The sequence below is a fragment of the Zootoca vivipara genome, chromosome 14, assembly GCF_965207765.1.
Source record: "Zootoca vivipara chromosome 14, rZooViv2.hap1.1, whole genome shotgun sequence".
NCBI classification, from domain to species: Eukaryota; Metazoa; Chordata; class Lepidosauria; order Squamata; family Lacertidae; genus Zootoca; species Zootoca vivipara.
Window position 1 is genome coordinate 40566674 of NC_142597.1, and position 24123 is coordinate 40590796.

Genomic DNA, 24123 nt, shown 5'->3' on the forward strand with positions numbered 1-24123 from the left:
GCGCGAGTAGAAAGAAAGGCGTTATGAGAGAGAGCGGGGAGGAGGGGGGAGGGAGAAAACATAGATCTATAACAAGAAGCCCATCCCTCTTCCTCCTCCTCCGCTTGTCACAAATAGCCTCCGCTGAGAACGCCGGGAGAAGGAGGTGAATGGCCCTGTAATCAATAAACGGCTCCCTCCGCCTCGCGAAATAGTTCGCGCGCCGGGCGGGGAAAAGGAGAGCCATTTTGCCCTCAGTTCGCCCCCAAAACCTCCAAACGTGACGAGGGCCCAGTTCCTGCTTTTTCCCCTCCACAGAAGACAGACAATAAAAACTCCCTTTCAAAACCCAATACTGTACAGTAAAGGTTTATGTTATGGTTTTAGTTTGACTCCTCAGGCCAACTACTGTCCCCTCAGCCTCACCTACCTGGCCAGGTTGTTGTGTGAGGAAAAAATGGTGGAGAGAACCATGTACACCATCGTGGAGAAATAATAATAATAGTAGTAGTAATAATAATAATAATATAGTGTGGGAGAATAGGACTAGGAAGACCTGGGTTCAAATGGCCACCCTGAGGACGATGTGTCAGCTTAGACTGCCTCACAGGGTTTTTGGGAGGCTGAAATCATTCTGCCATTAAGCTCATGGGGTGACTGGTGTTGCCACTCCCAATCTCTCTCAGGCTGGCCTATTGTGCAGGGTTGTTGTGGGAGAGGACAAAAATGGTTTTAAGTCGAACTTGGCAGCAGGAAGCTCTCTGTCTGATGGTGGCTGTGATGATGCAACCTGGCCCCAAAGCTCACTGGGGAACCCATTAGGCCAGTCTCCCTCGGATTACAGGGTCCTGAAAACAAAAACGGTGCAAATCCTTACTCGGCCCACAAAGCTCTCTAGGCAGCCACGGCTCTCAGCCTAGCCTCCCTTGCAAGGATGTTGTGAGGGCGAAATGCTTTGAAGCGCCACGTAATATAAATCAGGGATGGGAAATCCATGGCCCTCCAGGTTGTGGACTACAACACCCATCATCCCTGACCATTGACTATGCTGTACTTGGTGCCTGCAACTCACAGGGCCTCCTCCACAGACCTCAAAGCAAAGGGTGGCAGAATAAGAGTCCTGTGGTGGTAATAATAATAATAATAATAATAATAATAATAATAATAATAATGTTGGTTTCCCAACATTTAAAAAGGGGTGAAGCTTTTTCTCTTTCAAAACCTGTAGCACAGGGGTAGGCAACCTCAGGCCCGTGGGCCGGATGCAGCCCAATCGCCTTCTCAATCCGGCCCACGGACGGTCCAGGAATCAGCATGTTTTTACATGAGTAGAATGTGTTCTTTTATTTAAAATGCATCTCTGGGTTATTTGTGGGGCCTGCCTGGTGTTTTTACATGAGTAGAATGTGTGCCTTTATTTAAAATGCATCTCTGGGTTATTTGTGGGACATAGGAATTAGTTCATTCCCCCCCCCCAAAAAAAATTTAGTCTGGCCCACCACATGGTGTGAGGGACGAAGGTTGCCGACTCCTGCTGTAGCATAATAAGCTTTTGTGCATGGGAAGCAGAGAACACTAAGGAGCTGATCAGGCTCCCATCAGAGAAAGAGGGGTGTTTAAAGAGCAATCATGTCAACTAACCAGATAATCTCTGCCTTCCACAGAATACGTGGACAGGAGTGCCAAAGATGCCAACTGGACATTCAACGAGGGCCTCCAGTGTCCTGTGAAAGTGTCGTAGCAGCTCAGCATCTGCTCTGCATGCAAAATGTCCCAGGTTCAATCCCCAGGTAGGGTTGCGAATATTCCCCCCCCCCCGAAATACCACAGTAAGGCACAGAATCTACATGTACATTGAACTGGAGTTTCCTGCACATTGCTGCATTTACCTGGCCATTGGCTCATAGGTTCCTGCCCCATTTGCCTGCTTATCTGGCCCATATGTGAGCCGTTGCCCATTTGTGTAGATCTCAACGTACAACTTCTTACACATTCGGCTTAGGAATTTTGCCACTGCAACAGGAACTACCAGTACCTGCCAGCAAGTCAGCCTCTTCATTTAGGCAAGCATTTGATGGGACAGGCAAGAGCTTCATAAGTGGCTTAGGTTATACAATCCCATAATAATTGCCTGGGAATCACCATCCATAAGATTACAGTGATAGAGCACACACAGTCCAAAAATCTAAAGAACACGGAGTTATTGTGCATTATTAGCTCAGTGTCAGAACATCTGCTTTGCACGCAGTTGGTCTCTGGTTCAGGCCCCAGTATCCAGATCCTGTCAGAAACCCTGAAGAGCAGCTGCTAGTCAGTGTAATCAGCACTGAGCTAGATGTGTCTGAGTCTGCATATGGCAGCTTCCTGTATCAAATCAGCCCTTCATTCAGAACCAGAGGACTCCAGTCGCCAGTTTTTTTCAGGGAAGAGCTGTGGGGTGTTTCTGCTTTTAATACAGGTTTCAGGTTCAGTCCTCAATATCTCCAGGTACGGCAGGTAGAGACTGCTGCCTAAAGCCCTGGAAAGCTGCTGCCAGTCAATGTAGACAATATTGAGACAGATGGGCCAATGGTTTGACTCTTCATATGGTAGCTTCCTATGTGCAGTGATTTGGTCACAAAATTGTTAAGAACTGCTTCAAAAAAAGGGATTAGAGAAGAACCACATACTGTACCTCACAAACATACAGCGTACTAACAAGTTTATGGCCACTATCTCCCCTGGCCAGGAACAGTTATGTGTTTAATTATGGACAACATAGCCAGTTAATTGTCACTCATTCAGCATGGAATGCCTTACTTTATTGCAATGGGAAATGACTATGTCTATCCCATAATTACTGTTGCTGGCCATGGTTCCACTGTGAATTGCTTATTGTTGAGCCTGTGACATCAGAAATGAGAGCCAGTAAGTTTTACTTGCCTTTTATTTGCATCCCAGAGATTTACTGGCTGAAAATTGTTTCCCTCTAGCCAATGGCAAACTCTAATCCAGTTTATGATGACCAATGGGCAGTTCCCAGAATCCCAAAATAGAATCAACATGGCAATCTTCAATTCTTTTACCAGACTGGGAATGATGGCCCGACCTGTGATGGGTCACATCCAATATTTCAAAGGGGCTGAGGTTGGACGGCCAATAAAGAGTTTTGAGATTTTCTTTTGGGGCTGGACTTGGCATCCTTCATGGAGGGGATAAGGGAGCTTACAAAGGTGCTAGACCACATTGTCTTGGGTGTGATTCTGTGGAGAGTGTTTGTGTGTGTGTTTTTGTGTGTGTGTGTGTAAGGGAGAGGAAAGAGAGGAAAGGAAGAGGGGAGCCTCTAAACCCCCAGATTGCCCATGATTGCTCTTGTACTTCCTTGCAATGGACCTGATCCTTTTCATAGAAGCTGTTTAGGGAAGCTTTTAATGTTTGATGGATTACTGTATTTTAATATTTTGTTGGAAGCCGCCCAGAATGGCTGGGGAAGCCCAGCCAGATGGGCGGGGTATAAATAATAAATTATTATTATTATATCTAATTCTTTGTTATGAATGGTTAAAACTGTCAAGTTTGGTTTCTTTCAGTCTTCCAAATTTAAGTTCAGCTCTCCACATCAGTTTGTGATTATTATTTTTAAGCCTCATGAAATATCAGGCTTATAATTAAAATTCCTCTAGACTAAAAAAATATTGTATGCAGTTTTGCCTCTTGTGCTTTTTGCAAAGTAGCTTCCCCTAATATAATGCATTTTTCTATTCTATCTTCATACATGCATTTTTAGGCACACTTGGCCCTAATATATTTCCTTTTCTGGAGAACTGCATTGCAAAATTCAGAGAAGTGCAAATTTCAAAAGATTGCTGTGTTTTGCTTTGTGGTTTGTGTTGGAACATGTGAATTAGGTAGGTTTGCCTTTAAATGTGAACTGAATCAAATATTCCCTCTTTTCTTTGTTATTTCTCTTCAGTATTTCTTGAAGGCTCAGGGAAACAGTTTCTTGTGAAGTAGTATAATTCAAATGTCTGACGGTAAAGCAATAACACATTACAATATCATCTTAAATATAGATATTTTATTTGCTTGGAGGTTTTGATGCATTTTATTTGCAAATTATAATCACCTTTGTGTTGACTCAATCCAATGTACACCTCCGATTATTTTGAGCTCTTTCAGTTCTCTCTCTCTCTCTCACAGCCTCTAGTTAAATTCATTTGTCTTTTTTATGAGAAATAATTCCAACATTCCTCATTGTAAGTTTTAGTTTTTTGGAAAATATTTGATTGGATTGCCCATTGCATTTGAACACAAACACATTATAAATTAAAATAGGTGAATGCAGCTGTGTAGAAGGACTTGTAGCCCATCCAGGCATCCTTTTATCATGCATTTATGAATTGCATTCCTGATGGGGTTATTATGTTATTGGAGCGGTTCTACATGATCTCACTTTCAATTCTTTTTGCACTTAAATGGCAGACATACTGCTTTATTTCCAATTGGTGCATGTCCCCATATCTTCCTGCTGAAAGATTGCTACTTTTAATGCCACAAATATTTGTTTTTTTAGTTCTGATTTTATTGCACAATAGTGCCCCTCCAGGTGGCAATAAAACAGCAACATTGATTGGGGAAGCATCTCTGAACAACTAGGAAAGCGGAATGATGTCTGGACAGTCCAGTATAAATCCACCATTAATGCACTATTATTGTGTCAATGACACGTTGCAGAATACATCTGCAAAAATACCAGTCTGGAGGGATCCATTCACATGTTGTAAACCAGGCATCCCCAAACTTTGGCCCTCCAGATGTTTTGGACTACAATTCCCACCTTCCCCGACCACTGGTCCTGTTAGCTAGGGATCATGGGAGTTGTAGGCCAAAACATCTGGAGGGCCGCAGTTTGGGGGTGCCTGTTGTAAACCTTCATCAAGCACAAAGTGCCCTCTGCCTCAGTACCACGTCTTAGCATGTTAGACATTCAGTGTGTGCAGACCCACGGCAGGAGAGAAGGGCACCCTGCACATGAATGTGACAAAGGGACAAATAAGCTTAATGTCTGGTCTGCAAGGGTGACCAACCTCAGTTTCCCCTCAAATGGCCCCCACCAGCCCTGCCTTCCTTCTTACAACTAGCCCAGGGGATGTCCCTGACTGTAAGCTTCCTGTCCCTCCTTAGTCTCATTGTTGCCCCTTATAGAACACAGTAGGAAGGAGGAGGACAAAACAAGTATGAGGAGGCTCTGCCTGCCATTGGCTCTGGCTCCAGCTTGAGCTTTGGTCCCAATGCTACAGACATATGGAAATGTGATGAAAGTGGCCATGAGTTTAAAACAACTATAGTCCACATTCCTTCCTTTATACACATTCCAGTATACCTGCATGCATGCAAAGTCTTATAAAACCAGTGCAATCCCAGCAGGCAAAACCTTTTCTTTTTGGTTACAACTTATATATATATACACACACACATATATATAATTACCACCACTTTAAGATTATATTTCTTGCTTGCAACAGATACATAACCAAACAGTTTGTAAACATATATAGATGCAGGACAAACATAGCCCAGAATGCATTGCTGTGAATCGTGTCGACCACCATATTCACAAAGCCAGTCAAGACATTCGCTAGTAAGAAATACAGGAGCTGATTCTTATTCACAGCGCTGATCATGCACACACTCCGAGGCAATGTTTTCCGATCCTGGGGCTCCAGGTCATGTTTTTTACTTGCTGCTGCCGGCTGCATGAAATTCCAGCTGCAAGGAATGCTAGCCCCAGCCACCAGAAACTTTCCAAACACCAGCACAAGATCAGCCACCAAAAAGCAACTAAAGAGTAACAGGCCGTGAGCAATGACCCACACGCAAAAGGAGAGGTTTGCCATCCGTCGGGATACGGTGTCTATGCGAGTTTGCGTTACATGAAGACAGATAAAGAGGAAGAAAGCTGCAATCAGGAAAGAGCCGATCACGCCAAGCCACTCTCCCACCAAGCTCCTCCTCTTTAACAAATATAAGCCTACTTGCACGCTAGCCATGTAAACAGCTAGGTAGCCGATGACAGAAAATATGCCCTCTCTGTTGGCATTGAAAAACCCGTCCCGTGAATCTTGGCCATCGCTCCCATGCAAGATGAACATCTTCAAAGGTGTGAAGCTGAGGAAGCCTTCATAGACTATGGCAAGTGTTGCTGCAATTAACCATGCTCTGCGCACGGGGAAGACAGCCAAAAGCAATGACGCAGCCATCCGTACAACGGCTAAAGTGAAGAAAAAGTTCCAGTGCACACCGTATTCCGAGACATGTTCGTAATAGTCAATGGCCTTGATGCTCATCACCCGCCCAAAGCCAAGAAGTAGCAAAGGCCACACAGCAAAGAACTGCCTGGCAAGATAAGAGACTTTGTGCTGTGCTGTGCCAGGCTTCAGCCGGACTTCTGGACAAACCACAGCGTTCCCAAAAACAAATGATCCCACTCCAAAATCCATTACCCCTGTTCCATAGGTCTCTGTTTTGGCATACCGCCGAGGGTACTGTGGAAAATCTACAGCCAGAATGCTGATGGATGTCAAGACATTGACAAAGACTCGGAACACCGTTATTGAAGGAATGTACTCTGGTTCCAAGCTTGTCCTCAAGAAATCGCTTATGATTTGCTTAGGCGGCACTCTCACATAATTGGTTCTCTGACTGTATATGATCAAAACCAAGCTGACACAGAATAGGGTGATGGAGAGCATTACCCAAGGTAGGACAGGAGCCAAAATTGTACAAGACAACACTGGCGGGACAACTAAGATTGTGAAGTCTAGAAGAAAATGGCCAACCATTGACTGTAGTGGTCTTCCATAGCAGAGAAAATACAAGATCAACAGAAGCCCTCTGGAAAGGAGGCATAATGATGCTAGGGGTAAGCCAATGGAGATCTCCAACAAGGTAGTTCCATTCAAATTACTTAAAAATTCTTCTTTTTCCTTTTGCGACATTTTTTCTGCTTTTGTAAGTCACTAAAAAAAGAAAGAAGAAATCAAGTTAGCAGCAAGCAAACTGAACAAAAATCAAGAGTAGGCAACTGCATCTACCCCAAGGTAAATCCTCACCTTGGTGAATCTCTCTTGGTACCACTGTAAGTTGCTCCAATAGACTTTTTAAACCAGTGGGCAGGATAGAAATTAAAAAAAAAACCCATGCTGAAGTCACTTTCTCTGTGCATGATGACATGCAGCCCACATTATTTTTTAACTGCTACTTTTACAAGCAGTTGCAAAACACGCTTGCAAGAAATCAAAAGAGCTTGCCTAGGAACCACATACCATAGGATCCCAACATGTACCAGCTGTTATTCGGACTTGCAAGGCAAACACCTGAAGAGAATATTTTGTTTCTTTTTAACAAGTCAGAGCCAACATTCTTAGCAACTGCCACTAGTAAAATTATTGCGGTGAAATCATTCACATAAATTTACACAGCACCCTCAATTTCAGGTTTAGAGGGAATCATAAGACACGAGGGCCCCTCCAGGTGTCCTTATTGAGCATTCATGGTAATTTATGCTCACGATGCTATCATTATTATTATTATATGCACTCCCGCTTTCAATACCGTCTACACCTGTGAAAGTTTCAGGGCAGTCACATTGCTTCATTTCTAGTCAGTGTGTGTCCCATAACTTCCTGCTGAAATCCTGTAATTTTTTATATCCCCCAATGTTCCAGCTGATTTATTGCACCCTAGTGAAAGATGGCACTTCAGATGGCAATAATGCAGCAACATCAGGAAAACATCAAAGAACAACAACTCATAAAGCTGAATGATGTGTAGACAGTCCAGTATAAATCCACCAACAATGCACTATTATTACATTAATAACATGTTGCAAAATATCTTTGCAAAAAAACAAACCCAACACCACTAGTCTGGAGGGCCCCAAATATTTTATATTCTCAATTTCAGTTGTAGAAGAGAGAGGAGATAAGGGCAAGAAGATTGAAATGCTACACCTTTTTGGTCCGAGAGTCACACTGAATCAGTCAACCCTCCAATGACCACATGTAAAAGTGTGTGGGGCCTTTTTGCTATATAATAAAATTGTAAGGGTGTCATCACACTGCAGTTTGCTTCGCTGCCAACAGCCAGCCACAGGAACTCCAGCATGACAACAGCCTTACAATAGGGGTAGCCAGATGTGCGGCAGACACCCTGCTATACACTCTCTACTTGGCAGCAAGCCCAGCTGAACTCAATGGGCCTTACTCACATTGAGGCTACTTGCCACAACGGCTATGTTCTCACTCCACTGTGGGAGGCAGTATGCCTCTAAATACCAGTTGCTGGGGAATCACAAGTAGGGAGAGTTGTTATGCTCATGTCCTGCTTGTTAAATTCCCATAGGGGCATCTGGTTGACCACTATGAGAACAGGATGCTGGACTAGGTGGGTCACTGGCCTGATCCAGCAGAGCTCTTCTTATGTTCTTACTCCTACATAGTATTCTTCCACTAGTGAATGCATCTCGGCAAATTCTGTCTAATCACCTTTCCTCCTCTTCTTTTTCTTGAGGCCTACAATCGACTGCCACCTTCATTTTTCCCCTAGAAACATTTTTGCGATATGCATCTTTGGGTGAGACAAGCTGCAGCTCGTCAGGGAAAGGCGTCTCTGAAGATGGAGTTTAAAAGGCAAGAGCTCACCACACCCTCGCCTCTCAGCCCTGCAAGTCTGCAAGGAGGTGACGTGCTAGCTTAATTACAGCTCAGGATCTTCCTTGATAAAAGGCTGCAAGCCAGCAAACCTTACTGACTGGCCATTTTGAGGCTCTTTGCTCACCTTCCCCTGAAGATGGCAAGCTTTCAGGACAAGGTGTGTTATGAACCTAAGAAAAGCACTGTCACTGGATCAGGCCAAAGGCCCATCTAGTCCAACATCCTGTTATCACAGCGACCAATATGATGTCCCTCTGGGAAAGCCCACAAGGTGGACCTGACTGTAACAGGACTCTCCCCATTTGTGATCCCTCAGCAACTGGTATTCAAAAGTATACCACTTCTGAGCATGGAAGTAGAACATAGCCTTCAGGGTTAGATATTTAGTTAGTTTATTTTCCTTGCTTGTTTTAACGTGGATTTTATCCACAGAAGCACACAAAGCACAGAACTTAAAAACATAAATCAAATTCTGAACAGAGCTTAGAAGAACATAAACAAAACTTAGTTCCAGAGACATAACATTCTTTGCAATTGTAACATACCAGTACTTATAGACAGGAATTTTTTTTTATAAAAAAAATCACTCTTATTTAGTTGCTGCATTTATATCCCACCTTTTTCCTCCAAGGGGCCCAAGTTAGCGCACGTAGTTCTCTCCCACTTCATTTAATCCCCTACAATAACCCTGTGAGGTAGGTTAGGCTAAGAGGCAGTCACTGGTCCCAAGGTCACCCAGTGAGCTTCCACTGTAATGCTAAATAATGGTTTATGAGAATGTGGCCTTCCAGATGTTTCTTGGCTGCACTTTCCATCATCACAGAAACATAGGAAGCTGCCTCATACCCTTCCTGGCTTCTTATAACTAATTTAAATAGCATGTTCGTTTTGGGAAGCAGATGCCTCCCTCTCACCCTCTTATGCCATTAGTGTCTTGGGGCAGAGAGACCCCCCTCTCTCTTGCTCCTTTAGCTGATTCAAGTACCAGCTGCACCCACACCTGCTATTTTAACAAAGTTTGCCCATTTCCTTCTTTCCTCCCCATTCCTTTTAGCATCACATGATGTATCAGACTGCAGCCGTTATTTAAAACTGTAAGCTGCCTTGAATGCATTGGAGAAAAGGGCGGTATATATAATTACAGTTATCAAATAATCACATCTGCACAAACATTAATAATGGGTAATTCATCCAAACCCTACACAGTGCAAGACAAAACATCTGCTCTCTGAAGGTTTCATCCACTAGTCAAAAGCCCTACAAATAAAAGCTATAAGATCTGGAAAATATGCAGCAAAAACATTTTGAAAGAATTACCTGCATTCTTATGGAGGTTAAGTTTCAGCGAAGAAAGACAGCAGGATTTGTTTGGCTAACTGAAAACATTCTCAGCAGAAAGGCTGGGTCAGAGACAGGTCTTTGCTGTTTCTCTGAGAATGAAAACTGTATTTAAAATACAGGTGTAGAGTTTCTCCTTAGCTCTGCACAGCTCCTCGCTTATACTTCCTGCTGCAAAAAAAGGTAAATCGGGGATCTGTTTCCTGATGACATTTTCATCAGAGCAAGTAGCCTGCTAAACGAGATTGCCTGATTCATCAGACTGCTCAGCCATGGCCAAGTTTAATATACTGTAAAGGTTACTAATGACACATTAAAAGGCACTAAAAAGAAAAGGCAGGGTGAGGTGGGAGAACTGCATCCTGATCCTACACCTGTGACAACAGGCTGCATGGCAGGCAGATACTCAGCAGGTGAAGCCTCCCCAGCGTTATCAAGCGGCTGAAAGGCACACAATCGGTGTCATCTATGTACATAATCGCAATTCCTGATGATCACGTTCATTTACTCACAAGAGATTTGCCTAGCACAGCAACAAAGATTTGTAGTGGAGGGGCGATGTATTTTACAATTTCATGAGGTTCTGATTATTTGATTGTACAACCCCGTGGTTCTTTCAGTTAGCGGTTTATAATTTTAAAAACAAATTAAATAATTTGCATTGCTTGTTTGCCAGCCACCGATTGTAGGTTTGGTCGACACAGACTGGAGTGGGCCACTTCGCATTTCAGCTGAATAAGGATGCCTCCCCCCCCCCGTAAGTTTTCACCTCCAGTAAAAAAAAACAACAACACCTCCCTACATTTTTTTTTAAAAAAACTAACACTTCTCCTTACTGTGCTAGCTTTCTGCTTGCCTGCAAGGAAGTGTTCACGCTTTTGATCCCACCCCTCCATGATACTAGGGAGTGTAACACCCCAGGTGTTCCGCGTGTAGAACAAGCAGCGAATTTCCTTGTCCCCACGTGGGTCCGATCTGGTAAGAGTGCATTTCCTTTCCCCACCACCTCGATCCGAATACAGTATTATTAATTATTTACTTACTTAGTACTACCCGCCTTTAGTCCTAAGGTCCAGGGGCGGGTCACAACTATTAAAACACAACATGTAAAAATTTAAAACAACTATTTTAGGCTGTGGTGCAACACACGCTTTCTAGGTGCAGCGGAGCTGGCTACCGAGTAAAGCCTGCGTTGTTGCTTCGGGAAGCATGCTTTGCTTCCGATAATACACGGATCCCGGCTGTTAAACTGGAACTCACCCACCCCGCACATTTTCTTGGGAAATCCCACTAATTTCCGCGTAAACCACGCAGCGACCCTGCGCACCCTTTTCTTAGGAGTAAACCTCATTGTTGAACTCGGTGGAGCTTCCTTCCGAGGAAAACTTGCGCCACGGTTCTCTGAACGTGAATTGGCAGTCAGGAGTCAGCCCTGTCTGCTTCCTTCGGAGGAAACAGGCACAGGATGAGGCCGGCGGGCTGCAAACCTCACACATCCCTACTGGGTAGTGAGCCCCATTGGATTTCAATGGGATACTGTATGCGCAAGTTAAGCGCGCACAGATTGGCGCCGAAAAGCTGCGGTCCTGTGAGCGCTCCAGATTCCCCCTGGAGTCCGAAATCGGGCTCCGCGTCCCAGAGGCGGGGCGTCAAATCCGGATCTTCCAGGGAGTCTGGAAGCCCTTCCGATTCAAACCCAGCAGCCTCCGCCTTCAGCTCCGCCTTTGCCCGGGACTGGCTGAGAGCCGTCCTTAGCCTCTCCTTCGCCTACCTCCGGAGGACGTTGCCTTTCGCCGGTCGCTCTCGATCCTCTCCTTCTCCATATATACTGTACATGGAACGGGTGAGTCCATTTAGCCTGAAATCTCTTTTTCTCTGCTTTCTTTCATCAGTTCCTTATAAGTGTAGTTATTTCTCTCTTCCTCTCAAAAAATGCTGATCTCTTAGTTTAAGCTCCACAATTTATCCCCCCCCCACTCCACATGCTGCTTCAGAAAGGGAATGAAACAAGAGTTCCCTTAAGGGTGTGCAGAGTTCTTTTCCCACTCATTGAAGAACAAAGGAAGGATCCCGGTGGGAAAGGGCCATAGCTCAGTGGTAGAACATCTATTTGGCATGCAGAAGGTCCCAGGTTCAATTTCGGGTGGGGCTGGGAGTGGCCTCTGCATGAAAACTTGAAGCGCTGCTGCTGGTCAGTGTCTGACTCTGTATAAGACATCTCCTATGTTTCTACGAAAGGGGGGCCTGATTTTCAAATCCCTCAGTACCCCCCCTCTCATAACAATACTGTATATAAATCACTGCCTTTAGTTTGTTGTTATGTTTTAAGAGTTTTTCATCTATTTTGATTTTATTTCTTACCTATTTTTGGTTAGTCACACTTAGGCATTGGCTTGAAGAGTGGGGTAGAGAAACTTGCATAAATAATAATTATAATAAGTGTAAACGTTGCTGATCCCTGGTTTTAAGCTTCTTCTACATCTTCTGATGTGTTCCTGTCCAACGTTGTATATTTATACATTTTGGGGGTTTCTTTTATTTGGCTTTTCAATGATGACCCCCCCACCCCTTTTCAATTTTAGCTCTACAAATGCTAGGCTGCCATGATTCTATAATGTCAACACACTTACCTGGGAGTAAGCCCACTGAACATAGCAGTACTGTCTTCTGAGTAAACATGTATAGAATACCTAGGCCCTCCAGATTTTGCTGAACTACAACTCCCATCAGCCCCAACAAACAGAACCAACTGTCAGAGATTATGGGAATTGTAGTTCAGCAACATCTGGAGGGCCAAAGGTTCCCCGCACCTGGGTTAGCGCATTGAACTGGGATTAGGGAGAGGCAATCTTACCTCCCTCATAGGGCTGTTGTGAGATTTAGTTATAAAGGGGAGGGAATCAATTTTATACCCTCTGGCTGTGGAGGCTCATAGTGGATAGGTCACCCTTTATTAATCTGATTTGTGCAGGTTTCAAAACATGTCCCACTTGGAGCAGAGGCTTGCTTGAAATTAGAGTGTGTGTCTAGGCAAGCTTGGCTAATAACTGGGTGAATCTTTGGGGGCCTTTGGACTTTTCTTTGTTGACAAAAAAAGTGTGCAAGGCATACTGGGTAAAGCTAATTCAAAATACAGCATTTTTCGTCATTGTAACAACAATGTGTCACAGCACCAACATCACGTAAATTTAAAAACAAAGTGCAATGACCTTGCCTGATCAAACCCAAAGTTCAGGACATCCATTGCCAATGATGACTATCCAGGGGTCTCCAGAAACCCACAAGCAGAACAAGAAGGTGCCAGCTCTTCCATCCTGCTGTGGGACCCCAGTACAGTATGCAGGTAGACTGTCCCTCTACTTGGAGGCTCAAAGTTTGCTCTCTTAGCTGATCACCATAGATGTGGGATGGGGAAGCTGTGCCCCCCCCCGCTCCCGATGATGCTGAACTATGTCTCTCATAATCCCTGACCATTTGCCATGTTGTCTGGGGCTGATGGGAGTTTGAGTCCAGCAACATCTGAAGGGGACCAGTTTGCTCACCACTTAGTGTGGGCCTTGAAGGGCTGATCTCTCCCTCTCCCTCTCCCTCTCCCTCTCCCTCTCCCTCTCCCTCTCCCTTTCCCTTTCCTTTTCCCTCCACTCTGACTTTCCTTTATTGTTTCTGGCTTTTTTTGTTTCTAAGCCTGATGCCAGGGCCTGTCTCTCTCTTTATTTTTAACGTAACTTGATCTGAGAGATTATTGTTGTCTGAAAAGCAGATTTAAAAATTTATAAGAAAAGCAGAATTAAAAAATTATAAATAAATACAACTTTGGAAGGCCTTGAATACACTAAAGTAGAAAGACATTATTATTTTTATTATTTTTATTTCTATTCCACCCTTTATCTGAGGATCAGAGGGCAGTTTGCAATACAAAAATATTTCCATCAGGTAGTAACCTACATACATGCATAGATGTACCATATTAGCCAAAGGCCTGGGAGAAAAGGAATGTTTTTGCCTGGTGCCTAAACAGATGTAACAGAGTATCCAGTTTTCAAGAAAAAATGAAATACAGTATACACATCTGTAAACCAGAGAAGAAATGAAATATACACATCTGTAAACCAGAGGTTACTTTTTAGGAACATAGAAAGCTGTCTGATACTGAGTCAGACCAGCGCAATGTTGTCTACACTGACTGGCAGCAGCTCTGCAGGGTTTTAGACGACTGTTTTGCCCATTTCCTACCTGGAGATGGAACCTGCAACCTTGTGCATGCAAATTATGTCTGCCACTGACCTAAGCTCATTCCACACATTTAAGTGCCTTTTTGTATAGACTCCATGTGTTCATTTATAGTCGTCAACAACAACAACCACAACCCAAATTTCTAGCTCTTAAGTGTCTACAGACATTCATGAAAGTATTTGAAACATAGGAAGTTGCAGTTGGATTATCGGTCTATGTTAGCTCAGTATCATCCACACTGTCTGGCAGTGGCTCTCTAGGATTTCAGACAAGTCCTTCCATCCCCACCTGGAAACTGAGCCTGGCACCTTCAGCCTGCAGAGTAGATGCTGTACCACTGAGCTGTTGCCCGTCTTTCCTCATTTTCTCTGCTTCCGGCGAGAGAAGTGCAAACTTAAGTTGACCAGAGCAGTGTGGTTGCAGCAGGGAGCTCAATCAGCTGCTGTGCCGTTTTAGATTGTGATACATGGGCTGGATTGCTTTAGGTCGTACTGGGGGGCTGTTGTAAGGAGGGAGGGGTGGGAGCCCACCCCGCACCCCCCGCACCCCCCGCACCCCCCGCCAAGGATCTGTTAGTGTCTCCTAATGCACGAAGGTCCTTCCTCTCCTCTGCTCTTCTGCCTCCATACTGACATCTCAGGTCCCAGGGTCCAGTGGCCGAACTCTTAATTGCAAGGCCTTATAATGTTGCAAGCTTATTGGGTCACTTCTCGAATGCTCGATGGCTTCTCAGCTGTTGCACAGAAATGGCAATTCTTCCTCATGCTGCCTTTACATTCTCCCCCTCCCATACTTAAAATGCAACATCTCTTAAGTACTTGACAACCAATGAAGGGTGGTTAAATTCCCATCATGTCCTGTTTGGGAGCTTCCCAGAAGCATCACAACTGTCTTCTGTTGGAGACAGGCCACTGGATGGATTTTTGGTCTGGTCCGCCAAGGAGATTTTAATGCTCTTGAATCCTGAATGAGATATCATACATTGCTGTTACCGCAAATAGAGGCTGAATGAGAATTAGGAGACCCACTGTCCTTGGCACCCAGCTGAAGAGTGTGTTTGTGTGTGGAAATCTGTTCTAACAATCCTTTATAAGCAGGACAGGTTGTTTAAAGGGTAACTGTAATCCACAAAGAGGCCAACAATGGATCTTCAGAGTTAAGGGAAGAATAGCTTTATTGTTCCACCTGTAGGGGTTCCCCCCCCCAATGTTATTGACTTCAGGCAGTCAGCATTCCATGCCCACTAAGCCCTATCTCCTCTTTGCACCCCACTCCTTTTTAAAAATGATTATTATTATTTTGCACTTCTGCAAACCTTAGTGCTTCTCCCTACCTCCTACACCTGGGCCTGCTGATTACTTCCCTTGCTTGTGTGGATGGGGCTGTTTATGGATCGGCACTCACCCACTGAACATCAGAAATAAAAGGAATCCTAATTGATGGTCCACAGGGTGGATTTGATTTAAATCAAATCAAATCGATTTAAATCACTTGACTCAAACTTGACTTAAACTCCCCCCCCCCGATAGACTCATTATTGCTGGTATAATCTTAATATTTACAACCAGAGGAAGGTTTCACTTTTGGAATAATAAATTTTCAGAGTAGTTTTTACAGTTATATCAAAAAATACTGATTTGGTTACACTTAGAAATACATAGATAATTATGAAATTATTGTGAGGTTTAATAAGTTAACTGTTTATATTTGGACAACTTTTCTGCTGTACTTTATTGGAAGGAGAAAAATAATCATTTATTTAATAACAATTTAAACAATTTATTTAACTAGAGCAATAATATTATAGCATATGTATCCATGTTTGTTTTCGATGTGGATAATTTTTTTTAAAAAACCAGACTGAGTTTTAGCACACATGAAAAACTTAAAACAAATCCTTATTTCCTGATGTATGGCCTTTGGGCTATAATGTAACTTAAATAGAAAACTATCTTTAGAAAGATTTTTCCTCCAAAAGCATTTTATTTTAAAAATCCGATTGAAATAATAATAAAAAATGATGTTTATCCACCCTGGAGGCCCACAAATATTGCTTTGGCTTACTAGCCAGCCACAATTTGTGATTGCCACCAGCCCACTCTCCTGCATACTCTGACGTGGACCAGGGTCTTCTCTCATTAGTGCAGGAAGTATAGAGAAGCAAGAAGAGTAGGTCTAACTCTGAGCATGGCTGATGATGGATATCACCCAACATAAGGGAGCAGAGACCAGAATGGAATAACCAGGCTTGCAGGAAGCCTGAATGGGCACATTCCATGCTGCAACATTTTATTGCAAATCCCACGAATAGTAGCTGTAAATGAATAATATGGGTCTATCTCTTAAGCATAATTATTTTTGATGGGGGGGGATTCTAACCAGTGAAATGATCACAGGGGAAATTAATAAAAACAACACCCCACAGTTTAAATCTGCTGGCTGCAGCTGGCTGAGTTTGCTGCTGCTGGATAGAACCAGCAGTCTGGGTTGCTGGATGGTTTTTTGTTTTTTCCCCCCTGGCGTGTAACTTTCCACTGGCCACGCCTGTGCAAAAATGTTCTGCTGTCGTTTTTCCCCACAGGCCTTCCTTCCCCTCCTCCCACAAATCTGTAACAGCCGGGAAACCTTACATTTAAGGAAGGAGAAGAATCTACTTCGCTACCCTTAATCCAAAAGGATGCAAACAGATATTTCTCTAAACTCTTTCCCCCCCCTCATTTAGGGATTTGTGATATTGCCCCTTCCGTTCAATTTTGTATAATTGACCCTGGGGATAGTCCCCAGGCCCCACTTTGCCTCCCTAAACCCAGATGCTTGCCGTTGCTCAGAGCGCTGGAATATAGGAAGTGGTGTTCTGAGCTGTACCTGGAGATGCTGGGTTTTCAACACAGGACCAAGCTACGGCTCTTCCCTCACAGGATAAAACAAGTTTCCAGTCCTCATGGTGTCGTACTAAGGGCCGATTTAAATAGGAACAGAAGAAGCTGCCTTGTACCGATTCAGACCATTGCTCCATCAAGCTTGGTATTTTCTATCCTGAGGGTGGGGAACCTTAGAGTAGATCCCCAGGCCAAATCCATACCCGCCATGTGTCCTAGAGAAAAAAAGGGGAGGACATCCCATTTCTCCATGTGAAATTGCAGTGGGTATTTTGGGTGCTGTGATCTCACACCCTGAAAAAAGCACTTGTGGGGGGAGATAGCAGCGCAGGTCACATGCCTCACCCGGGAGCACGTCCTGGAAAACATGCACCCCAGCTTTTAATCTAAAAAAGTTGGACTGGATGCATATGCAGCCCTCTAGTCTAGGCCACACGCTCTTCTCTGTTTTGCTTTGCACCTTCCTTGAGTGTTGGTGTCTGGCCGTAAGGTGCCCTTCGTTCTGATAAGGCCCTTTGTTTGCCTGGATGGAGGAAAGAAAGCAGTGTGTGGGAGTATATGGAGAAATTAGCCTAAGTAAAACACACCTTTCTTGCTCCATCTACTTTTGCCCCTGGCACGTGGCCTAGAAGGGCTGAAAAAAAACGGTTCCCCACCCCCATGATTTATCACGTGGCCCATTGAAGTCTTCCCTGTCGCTCTCAGTAGCTTATTGCAGGTTGCCAAAACCGCTTCAAGTAAACAACCTTCTTCATTCTATTCAGGGCTCCTCGTTTCTCTTGCTTGAGATTTCCTGCAACCTGAAGTCTGCCACCATTGAGATTTTGCCAAGCTGGTAGTGCTCCAATGCATTCTCCAACACGAACTTCAAAGCCCCCCAAAATGAGAAGGGAAATGCCCAAGCAGGTAATGTCAGGGAAAGCTAAGATGGTAATGTGGAAAGGCTTCCAGTAGTGCCAGGAAGCCATCCAGGGAGCAGACCATACGGCTGCCTGTCCAGAAGCTAAGAAGCTGCCTGATACTGAGTCTGGCCACTGGGTCCATCTAGCTCAGTGCTATCTGCACTGGCTGGCAGCAGCTCTTCAGGGTTTTAGGCAGGGAGTTTCTCCTAGCTGCTGGGGACTGACCCTGAGACCTTCTCCAAACAGAACAGGGCCTTTACTGCTGAGCTACAGCTCTTCCCTAAAATTAAAGCAAGAATCTAGTCCTCATGGTTCTGAATTTAAGGGCCAACTTTGATAGGAACATAGGAATCTGCCTTAAACTGAGGCTGGCCTTTGATCAATTTATCTCAGTATTGTGTACACTGATGGACAGAGGCTCCAGAATTCCAGAGGAGTCTTTTCCATCTGTGCCTGGAAGTGCCAAGGATTGAACCTGGGACTTCCGACTGGTGGCAGTTCTCCAGGGTTTCAGGCAAGAGTGGATCCCAGCCTTACCTGCTTGTAAACGTACTTTCAGGGCAGCTTTTTATATGGCAAAATCACCATCCTGGTGTTTTGGTCACTTAGTGACATTTCCTTCTGCCCTCTTCCTTCAGGTGAACGGCACAAAGAGTCACCCGGCCACCGGTTGCGATGAAGAGAATGGTCTCGGGGAAGATGTCAAATCCTTCTTGGGTGACGAACGGCAGCTCCATTGCTTTGATGACCTTACCAAAGTGAATCCTGTGACCATCACAACTGGTAGAGTTTAAAAACAAACAAACACCACTGTGCATTCACATGTCACTAGAAGACCAGGGTGGTGAACCTGTGGCCCTCGGTCCAATTTCATGCAGCCCTCAGCATCACCCGGCACCCCAGGCTGTGGGCCTACTCTTTCTGTTCTGCCCTCTCCCACATTCAAGGAACAAACTCATTTCCCCTAGTGCATTTCTTCCATTACACCCCCCCCCAAATAAACCCTCCTCACCTTGGTTCTTGGGATTGGGGCTGAACTAAAAAGACCCCAGTCTCTCAGCTGTCTATAATTTATACCAGCAGTGTGGGAAGCTGTATCTCTCTAGATATTGCTGGGCTACAGCTCCAACATTTGGAGTCTTACAGCTCCCCCACTCCTGCCTTGTTGGGGGGGGGGGAGGTTGAGTTCGCAAACATGAAATAGCACATTTCTTGCCATTGATGAAACCTTCCGTCGTCCTCAGTCCTGAAGTGCCTGCAAGCGAGATACGCCATCGACGTGTTTTACACCAATGCCGGCAGCAGCCTGGTGGCAGTCAACCCCTTCCGGACGATACCGCCTCTCTACTCGCTCGAGCTCATGAGGGACTACCACACTGCCCCCCGCCTTCAGGTGAGTGAGGGGTGGAGGGCGGACTGCACCAGCTCAGCTCCTGCCAAATGAGATCTTTAACAGTTGGTGGCTTTTAAAAAGGAAGCTGTAAAGGCTGCACTTTTGGAGCAGAAGTCATGATGGGGTAGGGAAGGTTGCAAGCTTCCCACCTGCCCTGCATCCATCATCGCCCTTAGGTTCCCACTAAGCCATTAACCCATTGGGTGGGGAACAGATGCAACCCTCCAATGCCTTTTGGACTCCAATTCCCATCAGCCCCAGCCAGTTTTGCCCAATGGTTAGGGATGATGAGAGCTGGTGTGCAGAAAGATCTAGGGATCCAAGGACTACAGTTCCCATCATCCCTAACCGTTGGTGGCCCATGGTCATGGATGATGGGGACTGAAGTCTGCAAGATCCAGAGGCCACAGGTTCTCCACCCCTGTATTTAGTGAGCTGCACCTGACAGTAGCTTTTTCCCTTCCAAAAAACCACACATGTTCGCTCTTTTGCTGCTCAGGAACTCAAACCTCATGTCTTCGTGGTAGCAGAGGAGACCTACAGGAATGTCCAGAGCCAGATCCCACCTGTAAACCAGTCCATCATTGTGAGCGGCGAAAGTGGAGCTGGGAAGGTAAGGGAAAGACTTCCTTCAGGCATATTTCTGGGATCGTCTGCCTGCCTGCCCACCTCTGGGTGAAGGCCATGTTGCTGGATGGGTGGCTTGTGTAGGTGAATAGCGAACAGAACTTTTCCTTTTATATTTTATCTTTTATGCATTACCTCAAAGTGCAAGGCTTTTTCTGATCTGTGCAAAGTTCCCTGCATGTGGACAGCTACCATATCTGAGAAAGGTGTTATGTAGCCCTGATGTCATAGTGTCCTTATGAGCTATCCACTTTTGGTTTTGATAATACACTGCAGTTTCCTATCGAATCCGAAATTGGGAAACCGTGACTTATTCTGACCCAGGGGTGGGGAACCTTTTTCGACCCAGTGGCGGTGCTGTCATTTTGGCCCCAGGCCAAGACCTTTGTATGCCCAGGCATTTTAGAGTTGTGTAAGCAGTTTATTTATTATATATCTCACCAGGGCCACAAACATATCATTAAAACAAGATCATTAGAAACATTCCAAAGCAGCGTAAAAGCAATCACATTCCCTCAGCCAATGATTTCAGGGTTGTCAGGCTCAGTATCTTTCAGCCATCAATCACTTGGGTAAACATGAATGTCTTTCAAATCATCCTGAAAAGTCAGTATTGAGGGAGACAGATGCACCTCCCCCAGGGAGGGTATTCCACAAACTGGGAGCCACCACTGGAAAAGACCATGCTGCAGGTCGGCACCAGCTAGCCCCCCATGGCAGCACCAACACCTCACCTGCTGATCGCAGGGTTCGAGGTGGTGGATTGTTTTACTTGCTCTGTAGTTTTTTTGCAGCTTTATTTGTTCTGAGCATTTTAGTATGTGTTTGGTATGTTTAAGACTTGGTTGGCTGGCATTTATTTTCTGTACCCTGTCCCGGTATCGGCATTGATGGCAGGTGGGGAAATATTTTTTACTAAACTGATAAATGGGAAAGGAGAAGGGAGGTTGGAGCGTTGGAGTCCAAGCTTCCCACAGTCATTGGCCATTCTATTTAGCACATGGGTGAGCTGAGCAGTGCCTGTTCACACATTCTAGCAGCAAGTTCTCTGCACGTGGGAACAGTCTCAAAATGCTAGCTCTTCATTTGTGGCCTCTCCCTCTTTCCCTCCCCGTGAACACCTTTCTGATTCAATGACATCTGTCAAGAGCAGCCCACAGCTCACATTCATGACCATCTTTCCAGACATGGACCTCGCGTTGCCTGATGAAATTTTACGCCACGGTCGCCTCGTCCTCCACCATCCCCAAAGGCAGTGTGGCAGTGGAAAGGATAGAAAAGAGGGTGTTGGACTCCAACCCAGTGATGGAAGCCTTTGGTAAATATGACTTTTGAATAGATATATTCCTGCCAGTGTAGCAGCACAGATCAAACTGCCAAACCACAGGTGGTGTGAACTGTGCTTTGGGTTCTGTGGACAGCAGGCAAACCATGACTTGAAAGAACCTCAGCTGGGCTTTCATTTCAAATTGAATTTTAAAAGCCACCAAATAGAAAACCGCCTTCCAAGTACTAATCGGTACACTTTAAGGCTCCCAGTTGTTGATCTGCAGCCATGTCTTAATGTGCTGCACACCTGAAACCACATATGACATCAGGTAGTACAGATGTGTGCGGCTTGGGGGAAATGGTCTAGCAGGCCAGGAGTTTCGCATGTCTGTTGTACAATAGGGTTGCCATATTTCAAAAAGGTGAGAATCCGGACACAAAGGGGTTTTTTTTTGCCAAAGTTGTGAGCAATTTTTAGTTTTGCCCAAAGTTGTTGAGCTTTTTTGGAGCTATTTTAAAGGGAAATCGCCCAAAACGACACTGCCAACATGGGTTGCCATACCTCCGGATTTTCCCGGACATTTTTGAGATTTCTGCTCCCGACTGCAGTATGCTGGCTATGTACGGGAAATTCCAGCCATATGGCAACCCTATTCTACATTAACAGGGATTTCCCATTGTGTGCATACAAATGGTGAACTGTCTATTCCCAGAATCTGCCAATCCGCTACATTTCCTTCCTTAAGAGGGAGAATTGCCTTGACTGGTGTGTTGTTGTTTTATTTTTGATTATTAATCTGCCTCTTCTCTTGTTCTCCACTTGGGCTTGACTTCGCAGGAAATGCATGTACCCTTCGGAACAGCAACAGCAGCCGTTTTGGCAAATACATCCAGCTTCAGCTAAACAGGTATGAATTTAAAAAAGAGAGAGAGAGACATACAGCTGGACAGCACTGAAGTTGGCTGACATTGCCACTAGTTCCTAACTGCAAATTTTGTGCTGTCTTTATTGCCATGAGGACATGTGCTGAACTTGGCATGCATCCTTGGGGTTGATGGGGTTCACAAACTTCCAGATACTTAGAAATATATTGAAAAATGATTTCTGAGCATTTTTCTCCAGGTCTCAGCATCTAACAAGTGCTTCCATCCAGACTTTCCTGCTGGAGAAAACAAGGGTTGCCTACCAAGCCCCCTGTGAAAGGAACTTTCATATCTTCTACCAGGTTTGTGCCATCAGTGTTTTTTGTTGTTATTATTTCAAATACATGACCTTTCCTTTTTGTATGTTTACATGCGGGGGAATGCAGAGTCAGTATCTGGCTTCTGCTCCTTTGAGGGTCCCAAAATCGGTAACTTAAACTTGATAAGTATTACCAAATTAATTAAACACAAAGAGAAACCCTTGAAATAATTTGATGTCAGTTAATTACAGCAGCACAGGAAGCAGCCTTCATACCAGGTCAGATCCTTGGTCCATCTAGCTCAGTACTGTCTACACTGGGTGGCAGCAGCACTCCGGGGTTTCAGGCAGGGATCTCTCCCTGCCCTGTCTGGCGATTCTAGGGATGGATTCTGCGTAGTCGCTCCTCTTTATTCCAAGTGTGGGTTTTGTGAAAGTAAGTTTAGGCAGACGTATGTTATTTATATTTCTCTGTGTTACTAATAATTGGGGAATAAAGAAAACAATGATGTTAACCTGTCATTCCTTCATTTTTTTTTTAAATTGGCAAATCTGTATGTTTGTTCCTTAGTTTAGGCCAGGGGTTCCCAACAAAATTTTCTCGAGGACCCCTCATCGAGCCGCTATTGTGACAAGGACCCCCATTAATTCCTAACCCTAAAATTAAAAAGTGAGAGCCAAATTAAGAGTCTTTTTATATTTTATATTTATACGTTTTTTTACAGTTCTTCCTCTTCATCTGTAGGCCTTTGTCGTTTTAACGAACCACTTTTTAACCAACGGTCCATTTTTAACTACGCAAACTGTAGCTTCCGCGAAAAACGCTTTGTTTACAAACACTACTGTTTTGCAAAGAGGCAGCGCGTGCCAGGGAGGAGGGAGGGGAATGGAGAAGACAGGGTACCTGCGCAGTAGCGCACAAATGAAGTAGAATGCGCGCGTTGCCTCTTTGCAAAACAGTAGTGTTTGTAAAGCGCCACCTAACGGCATACAGCAGAACTACTGCCTCTATCTAATTCTAGTTTTGCGCTAGACTCTGCTCATGCAGGAAGCGGTCAAAACAAAAAATCTGTTATCATACGAAATATATTTAATATATTTTTTATTCTAATAGCATCTTGCGGACCCCTCTGGCATAGCTCGCGGACCCCTGGGGGTCCCCGGACCACCTGTTGGGAACCACTGGTTTAGGCAAATGCCTCTTTGCATGGAAAATATTGTAATTGTTTTGTCATCAGCTAGATTTTATGTTACATATGGTTTTAATATTTTTTGTTATTTTCTTTTGTTTGTATGCAAACTTTTCCCTCTCTTGATATAAGCTACAAATTGTAAAATATGAAAGCAGACAGGCAGACTGTTGTGCGCTTTGGAAACCATGGGTTGTATCTGACTAACTTCTACTCAGAGTAAACCCATTGAAACTAATGGGCATGACTAACTGAAGTCCATTCATTTCAACAGGTCTATTCTGAGTAGAACGGGCTTGGCTACAACCACCACGGTTTTGGCTCCAAACCATAGTTTTGGCATGATGTAATATTGTGCCATTGCTTTTAAATTTAATGTGAGTGATTCCCTTTTCTTGTCTCATTTTACTCTTCCCTACATTTCTCTACATGCACAC

At 44.5% G+C, this 24123-nt stretch overlaps 2 protein-coding genes across 7 annotated transcripts in view; one reads left to right on the forward strand and one right to left on the reverse strand.

The window, feature by feature from the left end:
* Positions 1–4021: 4021 nt before the first annotated feature.
* Positions 4022–11477, reverse strand: PIGW (phosphatidylinositol glycan anchor biosynthesis class W). Of its 4 annotated transcripts, XM_035139160.3 has the most exons (4): positions 11338–11477; positions 11054–11099; positions 9990–10181; positions 4022–6977 (listed from the first exon to the last, which is right to left on the reverse strand). In XM_035139160.3, exon 4 carries the CDS (start codon positions 6954–6956, stop codon positions 5445–5447), a length of 1512 nt encoding a protein of 503 aa, XP_034995051.2. In that variant the 5' UTR covers positions 6957–6977; positions 9990–10181; positions 11054–11099; positions 11338–11477; the 3' UTR covers positions 4022–5444. The 4 variants fall into 4 exon arrangements, with proteins under 4 accessions (XP_034995051.2, XP_034995054.2, XP_088513616.1 ...); XM_035139163.3 differs by lacking the exon at positions 11054–11099 and having other exon boundaries at positions 9990–10178; positions 11338–11473; XM_088657490.1 differs by lacking the exon at positions 11054–11099 and having other exon boundaries at positions 11271–11413.
* The window catches only part of MYO19 (myosin XIX), a 28080-nt gene continuing 15432 nt past the window's right edge, over positions 11476–24123 (forward strand). The window contains exons 1-8 of one of the 3 annotated variants that reach the window (XM_035139156.3): positions 11715–11853; positions 17887–18028; positions 18663–18807; positions 19269–19417; positions 19917–20030; positions 21230–21362; positions 22152–22221; positions 22437–22539. In XM_035139156.3, coding sequence (XP_034995047.2) covers positions 17969–18028; positions 18663–18807; positions 19269–19417; positions 19917–20030; positions 21230–21362; positions 22152–22221; positions 22437–22539 — 774 coding nt within the window. In that variant the 5' untranslated portion in view covers positions 11715–11853; positions 17887–17968. Of the gene's footprint in view, positions 11854–17886; positions 18029–18662; positions 18808–19268; positions 19418–19916; positions 20031–21229; positions 21363–22151; positions 22222–22436; positions 22540–24123 lie in introns of all 3 variants that reach the window. The other 2 variants (XM_035139157.3, XM_035139155.3) reach the window with 2 other exon arrangements.